Raw genomic sequence first — 26,339 nt, 5'->3', positions numbered from 1 at the left:
TTCAGTGGCAGCACCAATGCCGTGGAATGATCTCCCCGAGGCTATAAGAGCCCTGCGGGATCTCTCCTGATTCCGCAGGGCTTGTAAAACCGAACTTTTTAAACAAGCCAATAACAACTAGGGGAGAAGGCTGCCACTCTTGTGCTGCTGGGCAACTCCACCAGAAGGACCACCAACAGATAAATGGAAAGCCTAGTCCAATCTGAGCCGCCTAAGCTTTTAATACATTGTAAAGCAGGGGTGGCCAACAGTAGTTCTCCAGATGTTTTTTGCCTACAACTCCCATCAGCCCCAGCCAGCATGGCCAGTGGCTGGGGCTGATGGGAGTTGTCGGCAAAAAACGTCTGGAGAGCTACCATTGCCCACCCCTGTTGTAAAGTGCCAATATTTTGTTTAAAATTGCTTTGAATTGCAAAGGGTTACGTCTTGTCATTTTATATCCGAAACGGAGATGTTGGTTTTATTTTGATTTGTTAGCCACCCTGAGTCCATTTGGAATGGGTGAGATAGAAATAGAAAGTAATTAAATTCAATAAATAAATAAATAAAACAGCTCTTCCATCAGGCTTTCAGCTGAGGCCGTGGGCGCCAGCTGTTACCGGCCTTCCCCCTTCATTCCATCCCTCATCCCATCCCAGTGCTACAAGATCTGCTGGACCTGGACAATAGGTCAGGGATAGGGAACGCTGGCTCTCCAGATGTTTTTTGCCTACAACTCCCATCAGCCCCAGCCAGCATGGCCAATGGCTTGGGCTGATGGGAATTGTAGGCAAAAAACATCTGGAGAGCCAACGTTCTTCTGAGGGGAAGGCCTTGGCCTCTATGCAATGTTGTTGGCCCTTCAGAGGAACTGGTTGGACACTGTGTGAGATAGGATGCTGGACTAGATGGACCCTCATTGGTCTGATCCAGCAAGGCTCTTCTGAGGTTCTTCTCAGGGAAGGCCTCGGCCTCTCTGCCCTCTTGTTGGCCCTCCAGAGGAACTGAGGAACTGGTTGGGCACTGTGTGAGACAGGATGCTGGACTAGATGGACCACTGGTCAGATCCAGAAGGGCTTTTCTTATTTTCTTATTCCACTGCAACATCCGGTGGTCTTCTCCTGCAGACACCAATGAGGTCCATTCTCACTTTGCATGTAACAAAGCTACACAATCAGGTGCTTTTCTGGGCTTCCATGGGGTAGATGCCTTTTGGACGGAGCTTACAATATCTGCTCAATGGGACATAGACCAGCCAATGTCACATCGAGATGCAGTTTCAGCAAATGTTGCCCCGTGAACATCTTACATGCGTAAGTCTCCCAACGACAGTTTAAAATAATTTCCCCAGACTTCTGAACTAAAAATAAAATGAAAAAAAAGAGATTACAAAATTTAATCAAAGCCAGGTTGCTTTTGGATCGCAATGTACAAATTGCTTAACTGCCTCTCTGATTGCAATACCTCTCATTGTGACTGGGATTGCATTTGCTCCTTCTTGATGGGTTGTATTTCCTTTGCCATCTCCAGCTGAGTTTAGACAGAGTCCCATGTGAAATCATGCTCGGGTGAACATAAGAGAAGCCATGTTGGATCAGGCCAATGACCCATCCAGTCCAACACTCTGTGTCACACAGTGACCAAATACACACACACACACACACTGTGGCTAATAGCCACTGATGGACCTCTGCTCCATATTTTTATCTAACCCCCTCTTGAAGCTGGCTATGCTTGTAGCTGCCATCACCTCCTGTGGCAGTGAATGCCACATGTTAATCACCCTTTGGGTGAAGAAGGACTTCCTTTTATCTGTTTTAACCTGCACTACCTTCCAACTGCATCATAAACTGGAATTCTAGCAGGAGCTCCTTTGCATATTAGGCCACACAAATGATGTAGCCAATCTGCCCAGCTACTATATGGAGCCCCTTTGAGCATATCCCCACATAAGACACACTGGCAAGCATTAGAAAAAGTTCAATCTAAGTTTCTAAGACATGTTCTTCAAGCCCAACCCAGTGCTTCAAATGCTTTCATACGAATGGAAACTGGGTTGGTCACCTTACAGGCCCGTTTATGGATTGCTGTCTTTCTATATTGGTACAAACTAATGACTAACCCTACTGGGCTAACGAGCCTGATAATGAAAGACTCCTTGACACCTTACTGGATTAGAGAAACCGAGCTTAAATTAGTTTATTATGGGCTCTCTAAACAGTTTATGATGCAGTTGGAAGGTAGTGCAGTTAAACCCTTCCTTAAACAAAGGAGTCTAGATATCGAAAGACAACATGATTTGTCCCAGATTAAACGTTATCCTTCAGGCACGAGAAACCTGAATCGAATAGTTCTGATGCCATACTTAAAGAATTTAGACAAACCTGATTATAGAAGAGTCTTCACATTCATGGGAGCGAATATGCCCCCTTCAGCGGTCACAGAAGGTGCCCCTATGAGGAAAGAAGAAGAAGAAGAAGATATTGGATTTATATCCCGCCCTCCACTCCAAAGAGTCTCAGAGCGGCTCACAATCTCCTTTCCCTTCCTCCCCCACAACAGACACCCTGTGAGGTAGATGAAGATATTGGATTTATATCCCACCCTCCACTCCGAAGAGTCTCACAGCGGCTCACAATCTCCTTTACCTTCCTCCCCCACAACAGACACCCTGTGAGGTAGATGAAGATATTGGATTTATATCCCACCCTCCGCTCCGAAGAGTCTCAGAGCGGCTCACAATCTCCTTTACCTTCCTCCCCCACAACAGACACCCTGTGAGGTAGAAGAAGATATTAGATTTATATCCCGCCCTCCACTCTGAAGAGTCTCAGAGCGGCTCACAATCTCCTTTACCTTCCTCCCCCACAACAGACACCCTGTGAGGTGGGTGGGGCTGGAGTGGGCTCTCATAGCAGCTGCCCTTTCAAGAACAACCTCTGCCAGAGCTAATGGCTGACGCAAGGCCATGCTAGCAGGTGCAAGTGGAGGAGTGGGGAATCAAACCCGGTTCTCCCAGATAAGAGTCCGCACACTTCACCACTACACCAAACTGGAAAGGTTATGTATCTGCGGAGATGGGAGGATAGAGACGAGAGAGCGCATTCTCTTTGAATGTAAACTTTATCAGAACATTTGCTTGACTTATATTGCTCCTATTTGCGACCAATTCCCGGGGAGAGATTTTAGCTTTTATCTAGATAAGATTTTAGCGAATAGGAACCTGGAAATGCAACGTTTGCTGTACAAGCCGTAAGGCTCGGTAAACAACTAATGGATAAAAACATTTAAATGTCTATGAAATATTTTAATTTATGTTTTATAACTAGAAATGGAAACTGAAATCTTTATGTATAACATTTTGTCTTGTGCCTAGTTCAGTTGTATACCTTGGTTTGTTTTTTGTTTTTTAATGCCACTTGTTACCTATTTTCTTCCTTTTTGGACGGGTCTCTGACCGTATTAAACGAAACTTGACTTGGCATTTCAGTGGAAATATTTGAAACCTCGTAAAAAAATAAATAAATGTAGCCGATCCCCCAAGAGCTTGCAAAAAAGAGCCTCGTTAGCTCTTGGAAGATTGGCTACATCACGGTGGTGTGCCTAATATGCAAAGGAACTCCTGCTAGAATTCGACCCCATCATGTTGCAGGTCCAAAGAAGGGCTGAGGGAGACGTGTTCTGACCATGCCAGAATTTTAGGGTTAGGTTTTTAAAGGTGGTGAGATATTCTCTTGGTGTGGAAAGCAAGAACTGGGGCTGGATGACCAGTTAGGAAGACATATGGTTTTGGAGGTCCATCTCTTGGTTGGTGTGACCAAGAAATGAAACTTGAGGAGATATGCAGATTGTAGTGGGCTCCATTACTCCATCTAAGCCGTGGAGTCTTGTGAGCAAAAATTCTACTTTGTGAGCTGCTGACATGAAAGTTGTGAGCTCGTGCATCAATTAGTTTGCTCCGGGGCCATTTTCCCTGAGCTAAGACAAAAATGTGTGAGCTGGAGGCTAAAAAACTGTGAGCTAGCTCACACTAACTCAACTTAGAGGGAACCCTGGTGGGCTCTATTTCTGTTGTATTTATTTATTTATTTGCTAATTTATTTATTTATTTATTTGACTTATATCCCGCCCTTCCAGTACTGCAGGCTCAGAGTGGATTCCATCAAAAAACAAACAAACAGTTGAAAACAGATTAAATTTACAGAAAAACAGCTAAAAATAGCACCCGAAGCTTACGTTCTGAATAAAACTTGGTTGGTCTTAAAGGTGCCACTTGACTCCTGCTTTGTTCAGCTGCTTCAGACCAACACAGCTGCCCGCTAGGATCTAGCTAAAAATACAGAATAAGCTTTAAAAACTCTTCCCCCTACCATAATAACCTAATGGTCTTTTGCAGAGGTTTAGTTTTATGGAAGAAAGACAAAAAGGGCAGCAGCCATTTTGTGACTGGCTCCGCCTCCCACAGTGGCCATTCTGTGGGTGCACCCATCATTTTTGATCAGATTTTCAAAGGTGTCCATCTGCTTACAAAGGCTGGGAGTGACCCTGGCATTAGAGCAGACTTGGAGCTCTCCATGGTCCTATAGTGCTCTTCAAGCTCTCCATTCCTGATGGAAGCTGGGCCTTCGGATACCCAGCAAGGGAAAACAATGTAATTTGGGAGACTGGAAGATGTTGTCAACAGGACATAAGAAGCATATTTTTTTTTAAGGAAGAAGGCAGCGATCCCTGTCACCAATATTTTGTTCAGTCCCAGCTTGTAATGAGTTATTACACCTGGACAAGGCAGGGGTTTCATACTGCCTGCCAAGAACAATGGACAATATGGCCGGCCTCTGTTGCCTTCCATGTTTGATGAGACTTCATATGTCTGCATCTGGAAGCTCTCAGGTTATTCCACAGGACAGGTTTGGCTTTCAGATTCAAAAGATTCTGGTGGAAGCCCTGCCTTAAGTATAACTGTCTGGGACAGTGATGCTGTGTATTCTTAGTGCTGGGGGGCACAATGGGAGGGTTTCTAGTGTCCTGGCCCCACTGATGGACCTCCTGCATTTTTTGGCCACTGTGTGATACAGAGTATTGGACTGGATGGGTCATTGGCCTGATCCAACATGGCTTCTCTTATGTTCTTATAAGGACATGTCACTGGCGACCAGGGGACATTTAAGAACATAAGAGAAGCCATGTTGGATCAGGCCAATGGCCCATCCAGTCCAACACTCTGTGTCACGCAGTGGCCAAAAAAATTATATATATATATATATATATATATATACATACACACACACACACACATATATACACACTGTGGCTAATAGCCACTGATGGACCTCTGCTCCATATTTTTATCTAACCCCTTCTTGAAGCTGGCTATGCTTGTAGCCGCCACCACCTCCTGTGGCAGTGAATTCCACATGTTAATCCCCCTTTGGGTGAAGAAGGACTTCCTTTTATCCATTTTAACCCGACTGCTCAGCAATTTCATTGAATGCCCACAAGTTCTTGTATTGTGAGAAAGGAAGAAAAGTACTTCTTTCTCTACTTTCTCCATCCCAGGCATAATCTTGTAATCCTCTATCATGTCAGCCCGCAGTTGACATTTCTCCAAGCTAAAGAGCCCCAAGCGTTTTAACCTTTCTTCATAGGGAAAGTGTTCCAAACCTTTAATCATTCTAGTTGCCCTTTTCTGGACTTTTTCCAATGCTATAATATCCTTTTTGAGGTGCAGTGACCAGAATTGCACACAGTATTCCAGATGAGACCGCACCATCGATTTATACAGGGGCATTATGATACTGGCTGATTTGTCTTCAATTCCCTTCCTAATAATTCCCAGCATGGCTTTGGCCTTTTTTATTTCAATTGCACACTGTCTTGACATTTTCAGTGAGTTATCTACCATGACCCCAAGATCTCTCTCTTGGTCAGTCTCTGCCAGTTCACAGTTCACACCCCATCAACTTGTATTTGCAGCTGGGATTTTTGGTCCCAATGTGCATTACTTTGCATGTGGCCACATTGAAACGCAGCTGCCACGTTGACGCCCACTCACCCAGCCTCAACAGATCCCTTTGGAGTACCTCACAATCCTCTCTGGTTCTCACCACCCTGAACAATTTAGTGTCATCCGCAAACTTGGCCACTTCACTGCTCACTCCCAACTCCAAATCATTAATGAACAAGTTAAAGAGCATGGGACCCAGTACTGAGCCCTGCGGCAGCCCACTGCTTACCGTCCTCCGCTGCGAAGACTGCCCATTTATACTCACTCTGTGCCAGAGGTGCCAGAGTTCATTAGCGCAACTCATTTGCATAAGTCACAAACCCCTGTCATGATTGAAAGGTCTACTAAATTATATCAGCTCACCACCTACCTTCAAGTGTTTGTTGAATTATAAATTGTCATAACCACCATATTTTTAAATTACTTTCTCCTATGTGGCCTCAGCGGTGTGATGTTTCGGTTATTTTCCCATTTTTTTGTGGGGCAAAATATGAGAAAGTTTGTCAAATCTTAGTGCGGCAAAATTCTCACAGGGGGCTTGGGGGGCAGGGTGGGGTGGGGGTAAGAAAGAGCACAATAAAATGTAGATGTTCTGGAGCTCTGCTCCTGTGAGCCCCTGCCCTAAATGAGGCCTGCTGGTGACCAAGTTACAGATAATTCATACTGTAGTATTCCCTGTTACTATGTATTAATAATAATAATAATAATTTTTATTTATATCCCGCCCTCCCCGCCGAGGCAGGCTCAGGGCGGCTTACAGACATGGAAAGTGCCATGATTACAGTTAATACATTATACGTTAAAATACATTAAATAAATTAATTAAAACCATTACAATTTAAGGTGCTATAATGTAAGACATCAGATGTATATCAGATAGCTGGATGTCACTTCAGGATTCCATCTTGTAGGCCATTTGAAAAAGGATAGTTTTGCAGGCCCTGCAGAACTGATTATAGTCCCGCGGGGCTCGAACCTCCGCTGGTAATTGGTTCCACCCATGAGGAGCCGTTGCTGAGAAGGCCTGCTCTCGGGTTGTTTTCAATTTGGCCTCCCTTGGTCCAGGGATTTTTAAGAGATTTTGGGAGATGTGAAAATTGGTCCGTTAAGAAAGGTGACAGGTAGAAAATTGATCCATCTGAAAGATGGACTTTAAGCTGAGTTTTATAGATACCACGAACTGCCAAAACATCAAAGAAGTAAATTCTAGATTCAATCAAGCCTTCTCTCCCTAAAAGAAGAAGAGTTGGTTTTTATACCCCACTTTTCTCTACCTGAGCGGCCCCGTGGTGCAGAGTGGTAAAGCAGCAGTACTGCAGTGCTGTGGTCTGAACTCTCTGCTCACGACCTGAGTTCGATTCCAGCAGAAGCTGGATTCAGGTAGCCGGCCCGAGGTTGACTCAGCCTTCTGTCCTTCCAAGGTCGGTAAAATGAGTCCCCAGCTTGCTGGGGGGGAAGCATAGATGACTGGGGAAGGCAATGGCAAACCACCCCGTCAAAAGTCTGCCGTGAAAACGGTGCGAAAGCGACGTCACCCCAGAGTCGGAAATGACTGGTGCTTGCACAGGGGACCTTTCTTTTCCTTTCTCTGCCTTAAAGAATCTCAAACCAACTTACAAGCATCTCCCCTTCCTCTCCCTGCAGTAGACCCCTTGTGAAGTAGGTGGGGCTGAGAGATTTCTGAGAGAACTGGCTGGCCCGAGGTCACCCAGCAGACTTCGAGTGGAGGTGTAGGGGATTGAACATTTGAATGTATGAAGTTGCCTTATACTGAGTCAGACCCTCGGTCCATCAAAGTCAGTCTTGTCTACTCAGACTGGCAGTGGCTCTCCAGGGTTTCAAGCTAAGGTTTTTCACACCTATTTGCCTGGATCCTTTTAGTTGGAGATGCCGGGGGTTGAGCCTGAGACTTTCTGCTTGCCGAGCAGATGCTCTACCACTGAGCCACCCTCAAACCAGGTTCGCCAGTGGGAAATCAAACTGGGTTTTTTTAGATCAGAGTCCCACCAATGTTAACCATGACCCCATGCTGGCTCTTTTTAGAAGCTAAGATGACCGAACTGAGGCAATCGTGCTGTGGTCACCTTATGAGAAGACAAGACTCACTGGAAAAGGCAATAATGCTAGGAAAAGTTGAAAGCAGCAGGAAAACAGGGAGACAAAACATGAGATAGTTTGACTCGACGGAGGTAGCAAGACCCTCAGTTTGCAAGACCTGAGCAAGGCTATCAATGATAGGACATTTTAGAGGTCATTCATTTAACTGATAGGGCCACTGTTAGTGGGAAGCATGTTAGGGAGAAAGCTAGTCACAAAGCCTCCTCCCTGGAGCGGAATGCCTAAAGTCCAGGACAATTTGTGTGCATGAGAGAACATTCAACAAAGGATGCATGGAATATGCCCCTGCTCATTTCTGTGTGTTTTTTACATGAGCATTTTCATTTTGCCTATTTTGGGGGAGGAGGGTAAAGGAGATTGTGTGCCACTCTGAGATTCAGAGTGAAGGGTGGGATATAAATCCAGTATCTTCTCCTCCTCCTCCTCCTTCTTCTTCTCCTTCTGCTCCTTCTTCTATCTCCTTCTTCTTCATCTCCTTCTGCTTCTCCTTCTTCTCCTCCTCCTTCTTCTCCTTCTTATGAAGAAAGGTTGAAACGCTTGGGACTCTTTAGCTTGGAGAAATGTCGACTGCGGGGTGACATGATAGAGGTTTACAAGATAATGCATGGGATGGAGAAAGTAGAGAAAGAAGTACTTTTCTCCCTTTCTTACAATACAAGAACTCGTGGGCATTCGATGAAATTGCTGAGCAGCCAGGTTAAAATGGATAAAAGGAAGTACTTCTTCACCCAAAGGGTGATTAACATGTGGAATTCACTGCCACAGGAGGTAAAGTAAAGTAAAGTAAAGTAAGTAAAGTAAATTTATTTTTGTATCCCGCCCTCCCTCGCCAAAGGCAGGCTCAGGGCGGCTCACAGACATGGGACACCATGATTTGAATAAAATACAATCAGTCAAAACAAGTTAAGATACAATTAGGTTACATAGGTTAGTTAAAATAGATAAAACAGCTATTATAAATTAAAATTAAGTTAAGTTAAGGTGCTACGGAGCTAAGGAGGTGGTGGCGGCCACAAGCATAGCCACCTTCAAGAGAGGTTTAGATAAAAATATGGAGCAGAGGTCCATCAGTGGCTATTAGCCACAGTGTGTGTGTATGTATAAAATTTTTTGCCACTGTGTGACACAGAGTGTTGGACTGGATGGGCCATTGGCCTGATCCAATATGGCTTCTCTTATGTTCTTTTGTTCTCCTTCTGCTCCTTCTCCTTCTTCTTCATCTCCTTCTGCTTCTTCTCCTTCTTCTTCTCTTTCTTCTTTTTCTGCTTCTTCTTCTCCTTCTTCTTCTCCTTCTCCTTCTTCTGCTCCTTCTTCTTCTCTGTTACCAGTCCTCCGCCATCATACCTCTGATTAGGGAAATCATCTCCAGTTCCATCCAGGCCTTCACTTTTGCTAAGCTTAGTATGGCAAAATAATATAGCAATGTGGTGAGTATCCTGATCTATGCAGGCCAGTTGACACGTGGCTTTTGGGAAGTCTGACACAGCCTGTCTCGATCAAATAGTGAGGCGTCTAAGGTGTGTCAACGGAAACCATCAGAAGCCGCTTGACAGCAGCACACCTGCACTTTGGTTAAGCCTCCCTTTGCTTGTGCATCTCCCATCCTCGCTTGCTCACTGATTCATGCATGCAACAAGACAACCAGGGACACCGGTTCACTGCAAATCAGATCCTTCCTTCAAGCAGGCATCTACAAGTTTGGCAAGGCAAAGCTATAAAGGACTAAATGAGATAAATATCTGACAATTAATAAATTATTGTGTGGCAGTGTGGGTAGTATAGCCAGGGGATCCTAAGATGATGTGGCAGCCAGAAGTTCTGTCTCTTTTTTAGCATTATGCACCACTAGGTGGCAAGCTAGACTTGTTTTTTTCAGGCAATCTAGAGACTAGAGCAAACACAAAGAAAAAGAAGACAACATTAGATTTATATTCCGCCCTCCACTCAAGAGGCTCAGAGCGGCTCACAATCTCCTTTATCTCCCTCCCACACAACAGACACCCTGTGAGGTAGATGAAGATATTGGATTTATATCCCGCCCTCCACTCTGAAGAGTCTCAGAGCGGCTCACAATCTCCTTAACCTTCCTCCCCCACAACAGACACCCTGTGAGGTAGAAGATATTGGATTTATATCCCGCCCTCCACTCCGAAGAGTCTCAGAGCGGCTCACAATCTCCTTTCCATTCCTCCCGCACAACAGACACCCTGTGAGGTAGATGAAGATATTGGATTTATATCCCGCCCTCCACTCTGAAGAGTCCCAGAGTGGCACACAATCTCCTTTCCCTTCCTCCCCCACAACAGACACCCTGTGAGGTGTGTGGGGCTGGAGAGGGCTCTCACAGCAGCTGACCTTTCAAGGACAACCTCTGCCAGAGCTCTGGCTGACCCAAGGCCATTCTAGCAGGTGCAAGTGGAGGAGTGGGGAATCCAACCCGGTTCTCCCAGATAACAGTCCGTGCACTTCACCACTACACCAAACTGGCTCTGTTTGGATTTGACAAGGAGCAGACTTGTCGAACAGTTTCTCTGAGCTCTTTGACACGCCAGAATTTCAAGTTGTACAGTTCTGGTTAGAAATTTCTTGACAGCATTCTCCGTGGCCTACTTTTGGATTTCCTTTACTTTGTTTTACTTCTTTACTTCATTTATGTGTCACTTTCCTCTCCAGCAAGGAACTGAAATAGCTTACATCAGAGGCAGATGAAAGACTGAGTGTTGTAGCAGATTAAACACGGTGAGATTTGGTGCAGCCGGAATGACATTTTTGCCATGCTACTGTCCACATGGGTCTTGGATCCCACCTAGTGATTAAAGGGCTGGAGCACTTTCCCTATGAAGAAAGGTTGAAACGCTTGGGGCTCTTTAGCTTGGAGAAACGTCGACTGCAGGGTGACATGATAGAGGTTTACAAGATAATGCATGGAATGGAGAAAGTAGAGAAAGAAGTACTTTTCTCCCTTTCTCACAATACAAGAACTCGTGGGCATTCGATGAAATTGCTGAGCAGACAGGTTAAAATGGATAAAAGGAAGTACTTCTTCACCCAAAGGGTGATTAACATGTGGAATTCACTGCCACAGGAGGTGGTGGCGTCCACAAGTATAGCCACCTTCAAGAAGGGTTTAGATAAAAATATGGAGCAGAGGTCCATCAGTGGCTATTAGCCACAGTGTATGTGTGTATATAAATTTTTTTGCCACTGTGCGACACAGAGTGTTGGACTGGATGGGCCGTTGGCCTGATCCAACATGGCTTCTCTTATGTTCTTATGTGACACAGAGTGTTGGACTGGATGGGCCGTTGGCCTGATCCAACATGGCTTCTCTTATGTTCTTATGTAGTGTTCTGTGAAGTGTTTTTTTTTTTTTTTTTTTTTTTGTAGCAGGAACTCTGAGAGCCAGTTTGGTGTAGTGGTTAAGACTCTTATCTGGGAGAAACAGGTTTGATTCCCCACTTCTCCACTAGCAGCTGCTGGAATGGCCTTGGGTCAGCCATAGCTCTCACAGGAGTTGTCCTTGAAAGGGCAGCTGCTGTGAGAGTCCTCTCAGCCCCACCCGCCACACAGGGTGTCTGTTGTGGGGGAGGAAGATAAAGGAGATTGTAAACTGCTCTGAGACACTGAGATTCAGAGCTGTGGGGCAGGATATAAATCCAATATCTTTGGAGTGGAGGGTAGGATATAAATCCACATACCCCTGATGTAGCCAATCCTCCAAGAGCTTACAGGGCTCTTACTAAAGGGCCTTCTTTAAGGTCCAGGAAGATTGGCTATATGAGGGGGTGTGGCTTAATGTCAAAAGGAGTTCCTGTTACAAAAAAAAAAAGCCCTAGTTCTGTGGATGCAAGGGGCAAGTGATTTTCAATGAACCCTCCACCAGGGAACCACTGATTGTCCTCTAGGCCAGGGATGGCCTACGGTAGCTCTCAAACTGGAGAGCCAGTTTGGTGTAGTGGTTAAGTGCGCTGACTCTTATCTGGGAGAACCGGGGTTTGATTCCCCACTCCCCCACTTGCACCTGCTGGAATGGCCTTGGGTCAGCCATAGTGGTTAAGTGTGCGGACTCTTATCTGGGAGAACCGGGTTTGATTCCCCACTCCTCAGCTTGCACCTGCTAGCATGACCTTGGGTCAGCCATAGCTCTGGCAGAGGTTGTCCTTGAAAGGGCAGCTGCTGTGAGAGCCCTCTCCAGCACCACCCACCTCACAGGGTGTCTGTTGTGGGGGAGGAAGGTGAAGGAGATTGTGAGTCGCTCTGAGTCTCTTCGGAGTGGAGGGCGGAATATAAATCCAATATCATCTTCTTCTTCTCTCCAGATGTTTTCTGCCTACAACTCCCATCAGCCCCAGCCAGCATGGCCAATGGCTGGGGCTGATGGGAGCTGTAGGCAAAAAAACATCTGGAGAGCTACCGTTGGCTCTAGGCTATTACTGGGGGGTTCCCCATTCCCCAGAAACAGAAATTTAAGGGGCATTTGGGCTGCTGCAAGACACCAAATTGGGGGATTTTACCCTCTCTTTGCACCTACAGAAATCTCTGTGGGACCCAAAGTAGCTGAATCGCACGTGAGACCCATTTGTGGTAGCCGCTGTACCGCTCGAAGTACATTTCAACCGGGCGCCTGATCGCTCCCCTTGAAGAAGTCTCCGGCTAATAATTGCCTTCTTTTTAAAAAGATTGACTGCTGTATTAGGAAAACGAAAATGCCTTCTGTGGTCTTTAGAAGAAAGCTGGAATTCTCAAGGGTGCAAACCCCATGCACAGAATCTAGTAGCTAGCAGCTTCTGTTTTCAGACCCATGCAGTAAACCAGTGTCCCTGAGTCTCATTATGTTGCTCTGTCTCTTTCTTCCTTTCCTCCCCCCCGCCCCCGCCATTACAATCGCTATTTCTTCGTCACACATGTCAGAAACCCCAAAGCATGCCTATATCCCTAGCTAATGCAAGTGTACATCATTCCTCCAACTAGCTTCATGGTGGACAGAAAAGAGAAACATGGCATATCCCATCGGTAGGTATGATTTTGCCCACAATCCAACCTAGAGGGATAACAGACAAGGCTTATATCAGAAGTGGCCAAACTATAATCTATTGGGTTCAATGCAAGGAAGAGGCGAGGTAGTAGTGATCATGGCTCTTTTATTAAGTGCAGCACGGCAAGGACTGAACTCAAAGACTGCAGAGCTGGGCCAGCGGGGTTATATACACGTCAAGGTTCCCATGCAAAGACGCCATTGGACCATTCAAACCAGCAGGGGGGCCGTGATTGGAGCAGGGCAGCACGGATTTGGATACTTCTGCCCATTGTTCCTGAGTCCCCCAAGCTACAACCTAAAGGCTCCAATGAGCCAGGCAGGAACCCCATAATTTATTTATCTATCTATCTATCTATCTATCTATCTATCTATCTATCTATCTATCTATCTATCTATCTATCTATCTATCTATCTATCTATCTATCTATCATCTATCTATCATCTATCTATCTCTCTCTCTTTCTTTCTCTTTTGCTTTCTCTTTCTTTCTCTCTCTCTTTTTTCTCTTTCTCTCTCTTTTTCTCTTTCTCTTTCTTTCACTTTCTCTTTTTCTCTTTCTTTTTCTCACTCTTTTTCTCTTTCTCTCTCTCTCTTTTCTCTTTCTTTCTCTCTTTCTCTCTCTTTTTCGTTTTCTCTTTCTTTCTCTTTCCCGCTCTTTCTTTCTTTCTTTCTTTCTTTCTTTCTTTCTTTCTTTCTTTCTTTCTTTCTTTCTTTCTTTCTTTCTTTCTTTCTCTCTTTCTCTCTTTCTCTCTTTCTCTCTCTCTTTCTCTCTCTCTTTCTTTCTTTCTTTCTCTCTCTCTCTCTCTTTCTCTCTCTCTCTTTCTCTTTCTTTCTTTCTTTCTTTCTTTCTTTCTTTCTTTCTTTCTTTCTTTCTTTCTTTCTTTCTTTCTTTCTTTCTTTCTCAGTTATTTTATTTTATTGAATCCAATCCAACACAAGGGGAAACACAGGGAACACAGAGAACATAGGGAAAACAAATTACAGAAATGCAAATCCGACATACAAGGATCTAGTTTAGATCACTGGATGCATATAACAAACAATTTACAAAAAAAAAAAATGCATAATATGCCCGGTATTAAGAATTAAGAGAACGCCTACAATTTATTCTATTAGGCAAAAAGGAAACATTCCCAAAGAATTCCAAAACCGGGGCCCGTACTATATACATGCTTCAGGTCACATATATAACACATGAGGCTCTCTCACAAATATTGTGTGGCTCCTGGAGGCTTACTCTTGAGTAAGTGTGCATAGCATTGGGACTTCAATCAGCCCCATAGGTAGGCAACTATTTCCACCCTGTGTGAAGTGGGAGTGGTCAGGCTTGCAAACTCTCCTCCTCCACCCCAGAGGTCCATACCAAACTTTTAATGGTATAACAGTTGCAAATGGGAATACACCAAATATTAAAAAAGTAAACATTGGGGATAAAATCAAAAAGAAATCGAGATTCCAAATGCATTCATATATGGTCAGATTTAAATTTAAGGATGTCAGCCAAAAATTTCCACAGCCTCGCTAACCTCCCACTCAGTATCGTTCCATCAATAACGACAGGGTAGCAGAATAGACGGATCTGGGGAGAAGGAAGGCTTGCAAAATAGATCTTTACGGAGATTATGATATATGGAACAATCAAGCAATATATGCTGAATTGAGTCGGGAATATTCGCTCCGCAGGGACAGAGTCTATCACGTAAAGGGACCCGATGATATCTTCCCTGTAAAACTTTGGAGGGAAACGCGTTTAGTCTAGCCAACATAAATGCCCTGCGATGACTAGGAATAGTTAAGTCTGATAGATAATGGGGCATTTTGCCACAAAAAACATCGAGACCTAAGGATGCTGGGAAGCAGATATAAGGGTCTGTTGGGCATAGTTTCATTTCCTCCAACTCCAACAGTTTCAGTTTAATACATCTGAAGATATATGACACCTAAAGCAGGGAAAGAGAGCACAAGAGCTGAGGAAGATGAGTGAGAAGATATTGGATTTAAATCCCACCCTCCACTCCGAATCTCAGAGTCTCAGAGCGGCTCACAATCTCGTTTACCTTCCTCCCCCACAACAGACACCCTGTGAGGCAGGTGGGGCAGAGAGAGCTCTTACAGCAGCTGCCCTTTCAAGGACAACCTCTGCCAGATCTATGGCTAACCCAAGGCTATTCCAGCAGCTGCAAATAGAGGAGGGGGGGAAACAAACCCAGGTCTCCCAGATAAGAGTCCACACACTTCACCACTACACCATACTGGCTCTACACCGAACTGAGCACATAGGGTGGCCGAGCCGTCAAGTCCAGCATTAGGAGTTTTAATAAAAACGGGTGTGTAGTATTTGTTCACGTCTTGTGGTTCTCAAACATCTGATGTTTATTCTTTATACATTAAGCAAGTTTGGCCACCCCTGGCTTATATCAATAGATAAAAAAAAGCCCCAAAACCTGACAATTTGTTTTAAATAGCTGGTAAAAAAAAAAGCATAATTCAAATTAAGTGTACATATACATGCACATGATCCTGTACATGATTATGCTTTGCAGGGAAGGATCCACAAGAGAGAGAGAGATTTTGGGGCAGGAGAGAAACACCCCCCACCACACACACTCACACACACACCACACTGCTTGCTCAGTTTTCACTGCTGAAGAGATAAGAACCGTTTTCCCACACAGCTTACCTCGGAGTGACGTCCCTCTTCACCGCGCAGCGTCTGCTCGGATTTCCCACCATCTGCTCCGGAGGAGCAGGAAGTGCCGGGGCTTCTGCGTCGCAAATGTAAATCGCTAAAACCCAGTTTACGTTAGCGACACAAAAGCCGCGATGAAGAGGGACGTCACTCTGAGGTAAGCTGTGTGGGAAAATGGTTAAGGAGCGATTGCCCATTAGCCTTATGCCACTGTCACTTTCCTCTTCCGTTTGGGGCTTCTGTCGGATTTCACACTACCTTTCCTGGAGCTGCGACTCGCTCTGCTTCTTTCGCTCAGCACACAAGTTCCTCTAAAAACCGGTTTCCGTTTTCTGTGCAAAAAAGATAGTGAGTTGCAGCCCAGGGGCAGATAGTGTGAAATCTGACGGAAGCCCCGCAGGGGAGGGACGGTGGCTCAGTGGTAGAGCATCAGCTTGGGAAGCAGAAGGTCCCAGGTTCAATCCCTGGCATCTCCAAAAAAGGGTCCAGGCAAATAGGTGTGGAAAACCTCAGCTTCAGACCCTGGAGAGCCGCTGCCAGTCTGAGAAGACAATACTGACTTTGATGGACCAAAGGTCTGATTCAGTATAAGGCAGCTTCATATATATTTATAGGGGAGGGACGGTGGCTCAGTGGTAGAGCATCTGCTTGGTAAGCAGAAGGTCCCAGGTTCAATCCCTGGCATCTCCAAAAAAGGGTCCAAGGAAATAGGTGTGGAAAACCTCAGCTTGAGACCCTGGAGAGCCGCTGCCAGTCTGAGAAGACAATACTGACTTTGATGGGCCAAAGGTCTGATTCAGTATAAGGCAGCTTCATATGTTCATATGTAAGAGCGGCAGAAGGCTAGCGGGGAATCGGTCAAGCAGCCTTCCAGAAGTTCTCTTTCGCAAGACATCTTTACTGACCAAATCGACAGAGGTTCTGTAACAAAAAGGGCCCATGAAAGCTAATGTCAATTTTTTTAAAAAAATTACTCCCTCATCAAGTTTGATAGGACCACTGGGAAGCAGATGAACAGATTTTTATGTCCTTTTAAGTCCACTGAAGTCAATGAATTCAGAAAGGTGTATTATTATTATTATTATTACTTAATTAGGTGTAACTCCATGAAGCTTGTGCTGAGAATGTCTGCAGTTTAACTCAAGGAATGTGTCTGTTAATAGTTATGCAGGGAGCCAGTGTGTCGTGGTTAAGTGTGCAGACTCTTATCTAGGAGAACCGGGTTTGATTCCCCACTCCTCCACTTGCAGCTGCTGGAATGGTCTTGGGTCAGCCATAGCTCTGGCAGAGGTTGTCCTTGAAAGGGCAGCTTTCTGGGGAGAGCCGTCTCAGCCCCACCCACCTCACAGGGTGTCTGTTGTGGGGGGGGGGGGGGGAGGAAGGTAAAGGAGATTGTAAGCCGCTCTTAGACTCTTCGGAGTGGAGGGCGGGATATAAATCCAATATCTTCATCTACCTCACAGGGTGTCTGTTGTGGGGGAGGAAGGTAAAAGGAGATTGTGAGCCGCTCTTAGACTCTTCGGAGTGGAGGGCGGGATATAAATCCAATATCTTCATCTACCTCACAGGGTGTCTGTTGTGGGGGGGGAGGTAAAAGAGATTGTGAGCCGCTCTGAGACTCTTCGGAGTGGAGGGCGGGATATAAATCCAATATCTTCATCTACCTCACAGGGTGTCTGTTGTGGGGGAGGAAGGGAAAGGAGTTTGTGAGCCGCTCTGAGACTCTTCGGAGTGGAGGGCGGGATATAAATCCAATATCTTCATCTACCTCACAGGGTGTCTGTTGTGGGGGAGGAAGGGAAAGGAGATTGTGAGCCCCTCTGAGACTCTTCGGAGTGGAGGGCGGGATATAAATCCAATATCATCATCATCAGGGTTGTCATATCTGACACCTCTCGCTGGCAGCACCAAATACCCAAATTGCCATTGCAGCAGTAACCTGACATCATTTCAGGGGTGAATGTCAGTGATGCCATGCTGCTCTAAGATACAGTGCAAACTTTGTGGTTTTACTAGGCCATTCCAACAGGTGCAACTTGAGCCCGTCACAAGTTCTCATGGAGTTGCTTTGGGACTACCCTGGAGAGTTCGCCACTTGTACATTGACTGCTTCCCCCCTGGGGGGGGTGGTCTCTGTTGCAAAATACTCTGTCCCAAAAGTGGTTGGGGATACTATGTAGTACAGAGTTTCACTTCCAGGCTCAAAAGCTTAAAATATCTATTAAATCAGCAAATGGAGTGTAACGGTCCGTTGCCTTGTGACCGAGATTAGGCGGGCCGTTAGGATGGTGGCTAAGACAATAACACAAAAAACCAGGCCCCAAAAAAGGTCCTGGGGTAGAGCTGCCACCAGACTGGGTACTTTCACACACTGAGGCCCCAGTAAACCTCAGGGTTTTTTACTCCAAAACCAGGGTAAGCCAAACCACAGCTATGTGGCCAGGAGTTCCTCAGGACAAAATACTTTTCCTTCTGGTAGTTTAGGCAAGTTCCGAGGCGGCTAGGTAAGCTTTTGGCATTCAGTTGTTACAACCTTCCAAACAAAGAAACAAAAAATCTCTTTTTTAAAATAAAAAGAGTTTATTTAAAATAAGCATAAGAATTTACATTAGGAGCTGTGGACCAAAATAAGAACGTCATAAAATGTACTTATCTAAACATACGGAGAGCCAGTTTGGTGTAATGGTTAAGTGTGCGGACTCTTATCTGGGAGAACCGGGTTTGATTCCCCACTCCTCCACTTGCACCTGCTAGCATGGCCTTGGGTCAGCCATAGTGGTTAACTGTGCGGACTCTTATCTGGGAGAACCGAGATTGATTCCCAGAACCGGGTTTGATTCCCCACTCCTCCACCTGCACCTGCTGGAATGGCCTTGGGTCAGTCATAGCTCTCGTAGGAGTTGTCCTTGAAAGGACAGGTTCTGTCAGAGCTTTCTCCACACCACCCACCTCACAGGGTGTCTGTTGTGGGGGAGGAAGGTAAAGGAGATTGTGAGCCCCTCTGAGACTCTTCGGAGTGGAGGGCAGGATATAAATCCAATATCTTCATCTACCTCACAGGGTGTCTGTTCTGGGGGATGAAGGTAAAGGAGATTGTGAGCCACTCTGAGACTCTTCGGAGTGGAGGGCAGGATATAAATCCAATATCTTCATCTACCTCACAGGGTGTCTGTTGTGGGGGAGGAAGGTAAAGGAGATTGTGAGCCACTCTGAGTCTCTTCGGAGTGGAGGGCAGGATATAAATCCAATATCTTCATCTACCTCACAGGGTGTCTGTTGTGGGGGAGGAAGGGAAAGGAGATTGTGAGCCGCTCTGAGACTCTTTGGAGTGGAGGGCGGGATATAAATCCAATATCTTCATCTACCTCACAGGGTGTCTGTTGTGGGGGAGGAAGGTAAAGGAGATTGTGAGCCACTCTGAGACTCTTCGGAGTGGAGGGCGGGATATAAATCCAATATCTTCATCTACCTCACAGGGTGTCTGTTGTGGGGGAGGAAGGTAAAGGAGATTGTGAGCCGCTCTGAGACTCTTCGGAGTGGAGGGCGGGATATAAATCCAATATCTTCATCTACCTCACAGGGTGTCTGTTGTGGGGGGGAGGAAGGGAAAGGAGATTGTGAGCCGCTCTGAGACTCTTCGGAGTGGAGGGCGGGATAGAAATCCAATATCTTCTTCTTCTTCTAATTGGTTCCAAGGTAGTCAAAGCAACAAAGTCCATCCATAGTCCATAAGTGAAGAGCCCAGCGTGGAGCGGGTCTCAGAGTTTAGTCAAATTGTCCCAAAATGAGGGCCAAGAGAATAAAGAAAGGGAATCCTTTATCCCTAGGAAACCCTCGTGGGTTAATTCGAATAACCCAATCAAAACCCAAACTCAGCAGAATAGCACTAATGAGGCACAGATAAGGGAGGCAGCAACAGGTGACTCCCTTTTGTTTCCTAGGCAACAATCCACAGGTGCACTGAGCTCAAGGCCCACTCTAATAGGCCTGACCTTTCTCTTTCTATGGGCCTTGCAGAAAAATAAAAAAGTTTAAAAATTTACAAGGCCTCAGGCCTGCCCAAATTAAAACTAAGAGGAACCATTTTAATTTGGTCTACGGCATCACATGGAGGAACAAAGGAAATTTGGTTAGAAAAGCATCCTTCTTTCTAGGGTTGCCAGGTCCAATGCATGAAATACCTTTGGGGGTGGAGCCAGGAGACTTTGGGGGCGGAGCCAGGAGCAAGGGTGTGACGAGCATCACTGAACTCCAAAGGGAGTTCTGACCCTCACATTTAAAGGGACCGCACACCTTTTAAATGCCTTCCCTCCATTGGAAATAATAAAAAATAGGGGCACCTTCTTTTGGGGCTCATCATAGAATCGGACCCCCAGATGGGAAGACCTTCTGAACCTGCCTCTGAGCTAGATGCCAGGTCTACAGAAACTGAACTACTTTAGCGATTTATTGGCAAATAGCTTAAGTTATCCAGTCCAGTGAGAAGCTGAGCATGGGATGGATTGTATGTGTATCTCCTCCATTCCCCAAACCAAACATATCCTTTATAACGGGGGTGTCAAACATGCAGCCCCGAGTCCCCCCCCCCAACAAGCAACTGGTTGTCATTTGCTTCCTTCTCTCTCTCTCTCTCGCTTCCTTTTGCATAACAGATTGCTTTGCAAGACTTGTTCAATCTCAGAGGAGCTGCAGAGCAAAACCTCTATTTTCTCTATTGGCTGAGACTCCTCTCTTGGGGAGGAAGGGGGGAGGGGCAGCTTGCTTTGTCGGGCTCTCTCAATCACACAGCAGAGCAACTGAGCCAAGCCTCTCTTCTTTCTATTGACTGAGGCTCCTCCCCCTCCTGGTCCTCTGGGGAAGGAAGGAAAGAGTCAGAGCTTCCTTCGTCCAGTTCCTTGGATCCTATGGGAGAGATACAAAGAAAGCACCTTTAAGACCAATGGGTGCTAGAGAAATGGGATTGGATTGTGAAAGTTTTATCGTGGAGTGAGATGGACAAATTAACTAAAACTTTAAAAGACTATGATCTAGAGATATTCAAAAAGGAGTGGAAGAAATTTAAAAGATATATGGAGAAAGAATGGAATATAAAAAGTCATTGGACAATTTTTTAGTAGTAATGAGAGAAGAAAAATATTGAACTTCGATTGGTTAGTGGTACCTTTATAATTGAATTTAAATTTACAACTTCGGGAAAGTCAAATATTGGAGGGAGGGGGGGGCTGAAATATCATATGGGTTAGTATAGAAAAGAGACAATTAATTACTGTAACCATAGGTTATTAATAAATTGTTAAAACAAAAAAAGAACCAATGGGTGCTAATGCTTTATGCATATCTCATTTTAAAGGTTTTTTTTTTAAGAAATCTCGGTGCCCTTTATAAAGTTTATATCTCTGCTACCTGGCATTACATTTTAGGACGCTCATGGCCCAGCCCGGCAATGTCTCCTTTATGTCAGATCTGGCCCTCATAACAAATGAGTTTGACGCCCCTGCTCTAGAACCTTCGGCTAGCTTTCTAGCTGAACCCACCAGACGTGCCCATGACATGCTTTGCAACACTTTGTGTGTGTGTGTGTGCTTCCATTGGCTTGCAACTTCTTGCCAGCTTTGTGGCTCAGTGTGCCGTACGCTCCCTTCACATGAAGCAAGCGTCCAGTTTGTCTCGCTGTGACACAGAGTGTTGGGCTGGATGGGCCAGTGGCCTGATCCAACACGGCTTCTCTTATGTTCTTATGTTCCTTTGGCCTTCCTCTCCGCTTCTTGCCAGGACTCACGAAAACACGTTAGAAGTTGACATGCTCTCTTAGCCTTGTCGTGGTAAGCAGGGGGAGAAAAAAAAAACCCGCTTTTATTTTTGCTAATTTTGTCATATTCAGCAGCTGCGTTCAGAAATGCCACTGCCAGCCCCCCGGGGCTAACCAGCACTCTTGCAGGATGTCAGAACTATCCGCCATTACCTTGTAAGTGTTCGCGATCCTGTGGCAATACCTGTGTTTGTTTTATGCATGCTGCAGATAACGTGGTCAGTAGTGGTAGCCGGCGATGGAGGGTCACGTCTCTTTGTCTTGTGCGCTGCATGCTGGCTCTCTATGTATTTCGTTTCCTTTTTGTGTGGCTTCTGCTGGTAACTCCACGTCGAGGTAGTTAAAAGTGACCTGTCCAAACTATAATACTCACTTGTTGATCCTTGCCAGCCAGGAGTGGATACGGACAACCACATTATCAAATTATGAAACTTACCGTGGTTTGCACATTTTAACCTGTTTGGTGTCGTGGTTAAGTGTGCGGACTCTTATCTGGCAGAACCGGGTTTGATTCCCCACTCCTCCACTTGCACCTGCTGGAATGGCCTTGGGTCAGCCATAGCTCTGGCAGAGGTTGTCCTTGAAAGGGCAGCTGCTGTGAGAGTCCTCTCAGCCCCACCCACCTCACAGGGTGTCTGTTGTGGGAGAGGAAGGTAAAGGAGATTGTGAGCCGCTCTGAGACTCTTCGGAGTGGAGGGCGGGATATAAATCCAATATCTTCATCTACCTCACAGGGTGTCTGTTGTGGGGGAGGAAGGTAAAGGAGATTGTGAGCCCCTCTGAGACTCCTCAGAGTTGAGGGCGGGATATAAATCCAATATCTTCATCTACCTCACAGGGTGTCTGTTGAGGGGGAGGAATGTAAAGGAGATTGTGAGCCGCTCTGAGACTCCTCAGAGTGGAGGGCGGGATATAAATCCAATATCTTCATCTACCTCACAGGGTGGCTGTTGTGGGGGAGGGAGATAAAGGAGATTGTGAGCCGCTCTGAGACTCTTCGGAGTGGAGGGCGGGATCTAAATCCGTTATCTTCTTCTTCTTAACTCTGTAGGCATTAGATTCAGATGACCATTTCATGGGGACCATTTCATCTCATTAGATTCAGATGACCATTTCACGGGGGTTGTCTCTAGGGGCTTGCCTGTGGATACGTATAGAAGGGTAGTAGGGTAAATCTGGACCAATTCCTCACTAGCGTTTGTCCCAGCCTTGTGCTCCTTTTTCCTGCAGCTCTTCTGCCTCTTTTTGCATACGCTGCCATGGAGTTAGATCCTGGTTTTCAGATAATCCCAAAGCCACAGAGGGAATTTAGGAAAGAGGCAAGGCAAGTTGTGGCCTTGCGGCAGTGTGTGCAAAATCGGACAGAAGAACTATGGGGGAAAGGAGCATAGAATCGGGACAAAGATTAGTGAGGAATCAGTCCTGATAAATCACGACCATTCCTCACCCTTTCAAGGGAGTACATATGCATTTTGTAGGTAAACAGTCATCTATATGTATCCATTTGGTGTCGTGATGAAGTGTGCGGACTCTTACCTGGGAGAACCGGGTTTGATTCCCCACTCCTCCACTTGCAGCTGCTGGAATGGCCTTGGGTCAGCCATAGCTCTAATACAGAGCCAGTTTGGTGTAGTGGTTAAGTGCACGGACTCTTATCTGGGAGAACCGGGTTTGATTCTCCACTCCTCCACTTGCAGCTGCTGGAATGGCCTTGGCTCAGCCATACCTCTGGCAGAGGTTGTCCTTGAAAGGGCAGCTGCTATAAGAGCTCTCTCAGCCCCACCTACCTCACACGGTGTCTGTTGTGTGTGTGGGGGGGGGGAGGTCAAGGAGATTGTGACCGCTCTGAGACTCTGAGATTCAGAGTATAGGGCAGGATATAAATCCAGTCTTCTTCCACTTCCTTTCGGTTTCAATAAAATATGGGCAGACTGGTCATTGAACATGATGAATGCCGACAGCGTTTGCGAAATGGTAGCTTATCACAATATGCATGTTGATAACCAGTCAGGTGATGGAAGATGTCATCTGCCCAGATTCTCCCTTTGGTTTCCCAGCCTTCACTGAATAGCCCTTGGAGAAAGCTCCACACATGTAGCTGCATTATACTGAATCAGACCATTGGTCTATCGAGGTCAGTATTATCTACTCAGACTGGCAGCAGTTCTCCAGGGTCTCAGGCTGAGGTCTTCCCCATCACCTCCTGCCTGGTCCTTTTTAACTGGAGATGCTGGGGATTGAACCTGGGACCTTCTGCATGCCAAGCAGAGGTTCTTCCCCTGAGCCATGGCTCCTCCTCCTGGCTCTCCAGGGTCTCAGGTTGAGGTCTTCCCCATCACCTCCTGCCTGGTCCTTTTCACTGGAGATGCTGGGGATTGAAGCTGGGACCTTCTGCATGCCAAGCAGAGGTTCTTCCCCTGAGCCATGGCTCCTCCTCCTGGCTCTCCAGGGTCTCAGGCTGAGGTCTTCCCCATCACCTCCTGCCTGGTCCTTTTCACTGGAGATGCTGGGGATTGAACCTGGGACCTTCTGCATGCCAAGCAGAGGTTCTTCCCCTGAGCCATGGCTCCTCCTCCTGGCTCTCCAGGGTCTCAGGCTGAGGTCTTCCCCATCACCTCCTGCCTGGTCCTTTTTAACTGGAGATGCTGGGGATTGAACCTGGGACCTTCTGCGTGCAAAACAGAGGCTCCTCCAGGGAGCCACAGCTGCTCACCAAAACTTGGGAAGACCAAGCATGCAGGAGCTTCCTGCCAGCCTTCTTGCTTGTCTCACTCCCTCCCCATTCCAAGCAAGCTTACTCATGACCAGGCCTCGAATTCAGTAGGAGCTCACAGGAGTGCAGCTCCTGAACCTTTCTGAGAGTTCCACCTCCTCCTTCCCACCTTGTCCATTGAATAGTAGGTGCAGCTGCATAACGATCCTGGATGAGCTCCAGCACCTATTTTTCTACAAAATGGCCCCTGCTCGAAACCAGTTGAAAGAGGAACTAGTAGTAAAGATAGCTGGCCGCAGGCCTGAACTTGGTCTTATGTAGAACGCCTGAATATACCTGAGCATGCCCAGTAGTGTCCCTTGCTGCTGAGATTCATGGGTACTGTAGTTTCTAGAGCCTCCAGGCCTAATGCATAAATCACCCAGTGGCCCAGTTTGCCCTCCAGGATGGTGAGGCAAACACCGAAGAAGAGCCTTGCTAGATCAGACCAATAGTCCATCTAGTCCAGTATCTTGTCTCTCACATTGGCTAACCAGTTCCTCTGAAGGGCCAACATAAGAACATAAGAGAAGCCATGTTGGATCAGGCCGATGGCCCATCCAGTCCAACACTCTGTCACAGAAGAACATAAGAGAAGCCATGTTGGATCAGGCCAATGGCCCATCCAGTCCAATACTCTGTGTCACATAAGAACAGAAGAGAAGCCGTGTTGCATCAGGCCAATGGCCCATCCAGTCCAACACTCTGTGTCACATAAGAACATAAGAGAAGCCATGTTGCATCAGGCCAATGGCCCATCCAGTCCAACACTCTGTGTCACACAGTGGCAAAAAAATTTATACATACACACACACTGTGGCTAACAGCCACTGATGGACCTCTGCTCCATATTTTTATCTAAACCCCTCTTGAAGGTGGCTATGCTTGTGGCCGCCACCACCTCCTGTGGCAGTGAATTCCACCTGTTAATCACCCTTTGGGTGAAGAAGGACTTCCTTTTATCCGTTTTAACCTGGCTGCTCAGCAATTTCATCGAATGCCCACGAGTTCTTGTATTGTGACAAAGGGAGAAAAGGACTTCTTTCTCTACTTTCTCCATCCCGTGCATTATCTTGTAAACCTCTATCATGTCACCCCGCAGTCGACGTTTCTCCAAGCCAACAACAGGAAATAGAGGCCAAGGTCTTCTCCTGATAGGAGCATCAGAAGAGCCCTGCTGGGCCAGACCAGTGAGAGTCCATCTAGTAGCCAACCAGTTCCTCTGGAGGGCCAACAACAGGGCAATATATAGGCCAAGGCCTTCCCCTGATGTTGCCTCCCGGCTCTGGGACTCAGAAGATTATTGCCTCTGAAGGTGGAGGCTCACCATGCCCACCAGTCATTGATAGATCTATCCTCCAAGTTGATTTTCAATATCCAGGATGCATCTTAGGGCAAGTATAAATCCACTGAGGAGGAACAAATTTCTTGTTCCGTAGCATTTTACTGATAGGCCAGACCCATTGGCTTTGTTAAGAAAAAAACAACTTTCCCCTTCAGCAGTCTTGAGGATGATTTTTATGATTGGTTCAATCAGGATTCTTTTCGCTTGGCATTTTGCCGGCAGACAGGGTGCTGAGGTATATTTCCGTGCAAAGAGCCATGATGCAATCATAACAACCGTAATTAAGTGAAGTTGCTGGGGGGGGGGTTTGCAAGCGTGCACAGGTAAAATGGTGGGAGAGGCAAATCAATCAAAGGAGCGGCAGCAAACTGAGCATGCTCCAATCCCATGGTTGCTTATTTTTAGAATTTCTTTGAACTAAATTGAGATTAGGCTTCCCAACCCTCCCGCCCTGGTGGGGGACCCCAGGATTTCCACCCTCTTCCCCTGCTCCCCAAAAAAACGGAAGCGGGGGGAGGGGGGAAATGGCGCCAGGGAGCATGGCGAGCTGCCCCATCCCGGAGCGGGCGAGGCCGCCACGCCGCCCCCTCCCCACCCACCACAGC

The 26,339-nt window shown here is 46.3% G+C and overlaps 1 protein-coding gene across 3 annotated transcripts in view; it reads left to right on the top strand.

Moving 5' to 3' along the window:
* ADCYAP1R1 (ADCYAP receptor type I) overlaps positions 1-26,339 on the top strand; it is a 135,463-nt gene that overhangs the window by 97,506 nt on the left and 11,618 nt on the right. For 2 of the 3 annotated variants that reach the window (XM_060248019.1, XM_060248017.1), the window contains one exon: positions 21,710-21,793. The exons of the other annotated variant lie outside the window; for it this stretch is intronic. In XM_060248019.1, coding sequence (XP_060104002.1) covers positions 21,710-21,793 — 84 coding nt within the window. The remainder of the gene's footprint in view (positions 1-21,709; positions 21,794-26,339) is intronic. 3 annotated transcript variants of the gene reach the window in all.

Source organism: Heteronotia binoei, chromosome 10 (assembly GCF_032191835.1).
Source record: "Heteronotia binoei isolate CCM8104 ecotype False Entrance Well chromosome 10, APGP_CSIRO_Hbin_v1, whole genome shotgun sequence".
Taxonomy (NCBI): domain Eukaryota; kingdom Metazoa; phylum Chordata; class Lepidosauria; order Squamata; family Gekkonidae; genus Heteronotia; species Heteronotia binoei.
This window is presented reverse-complemented; position numbering and strand designations above follow the sequence as displayed.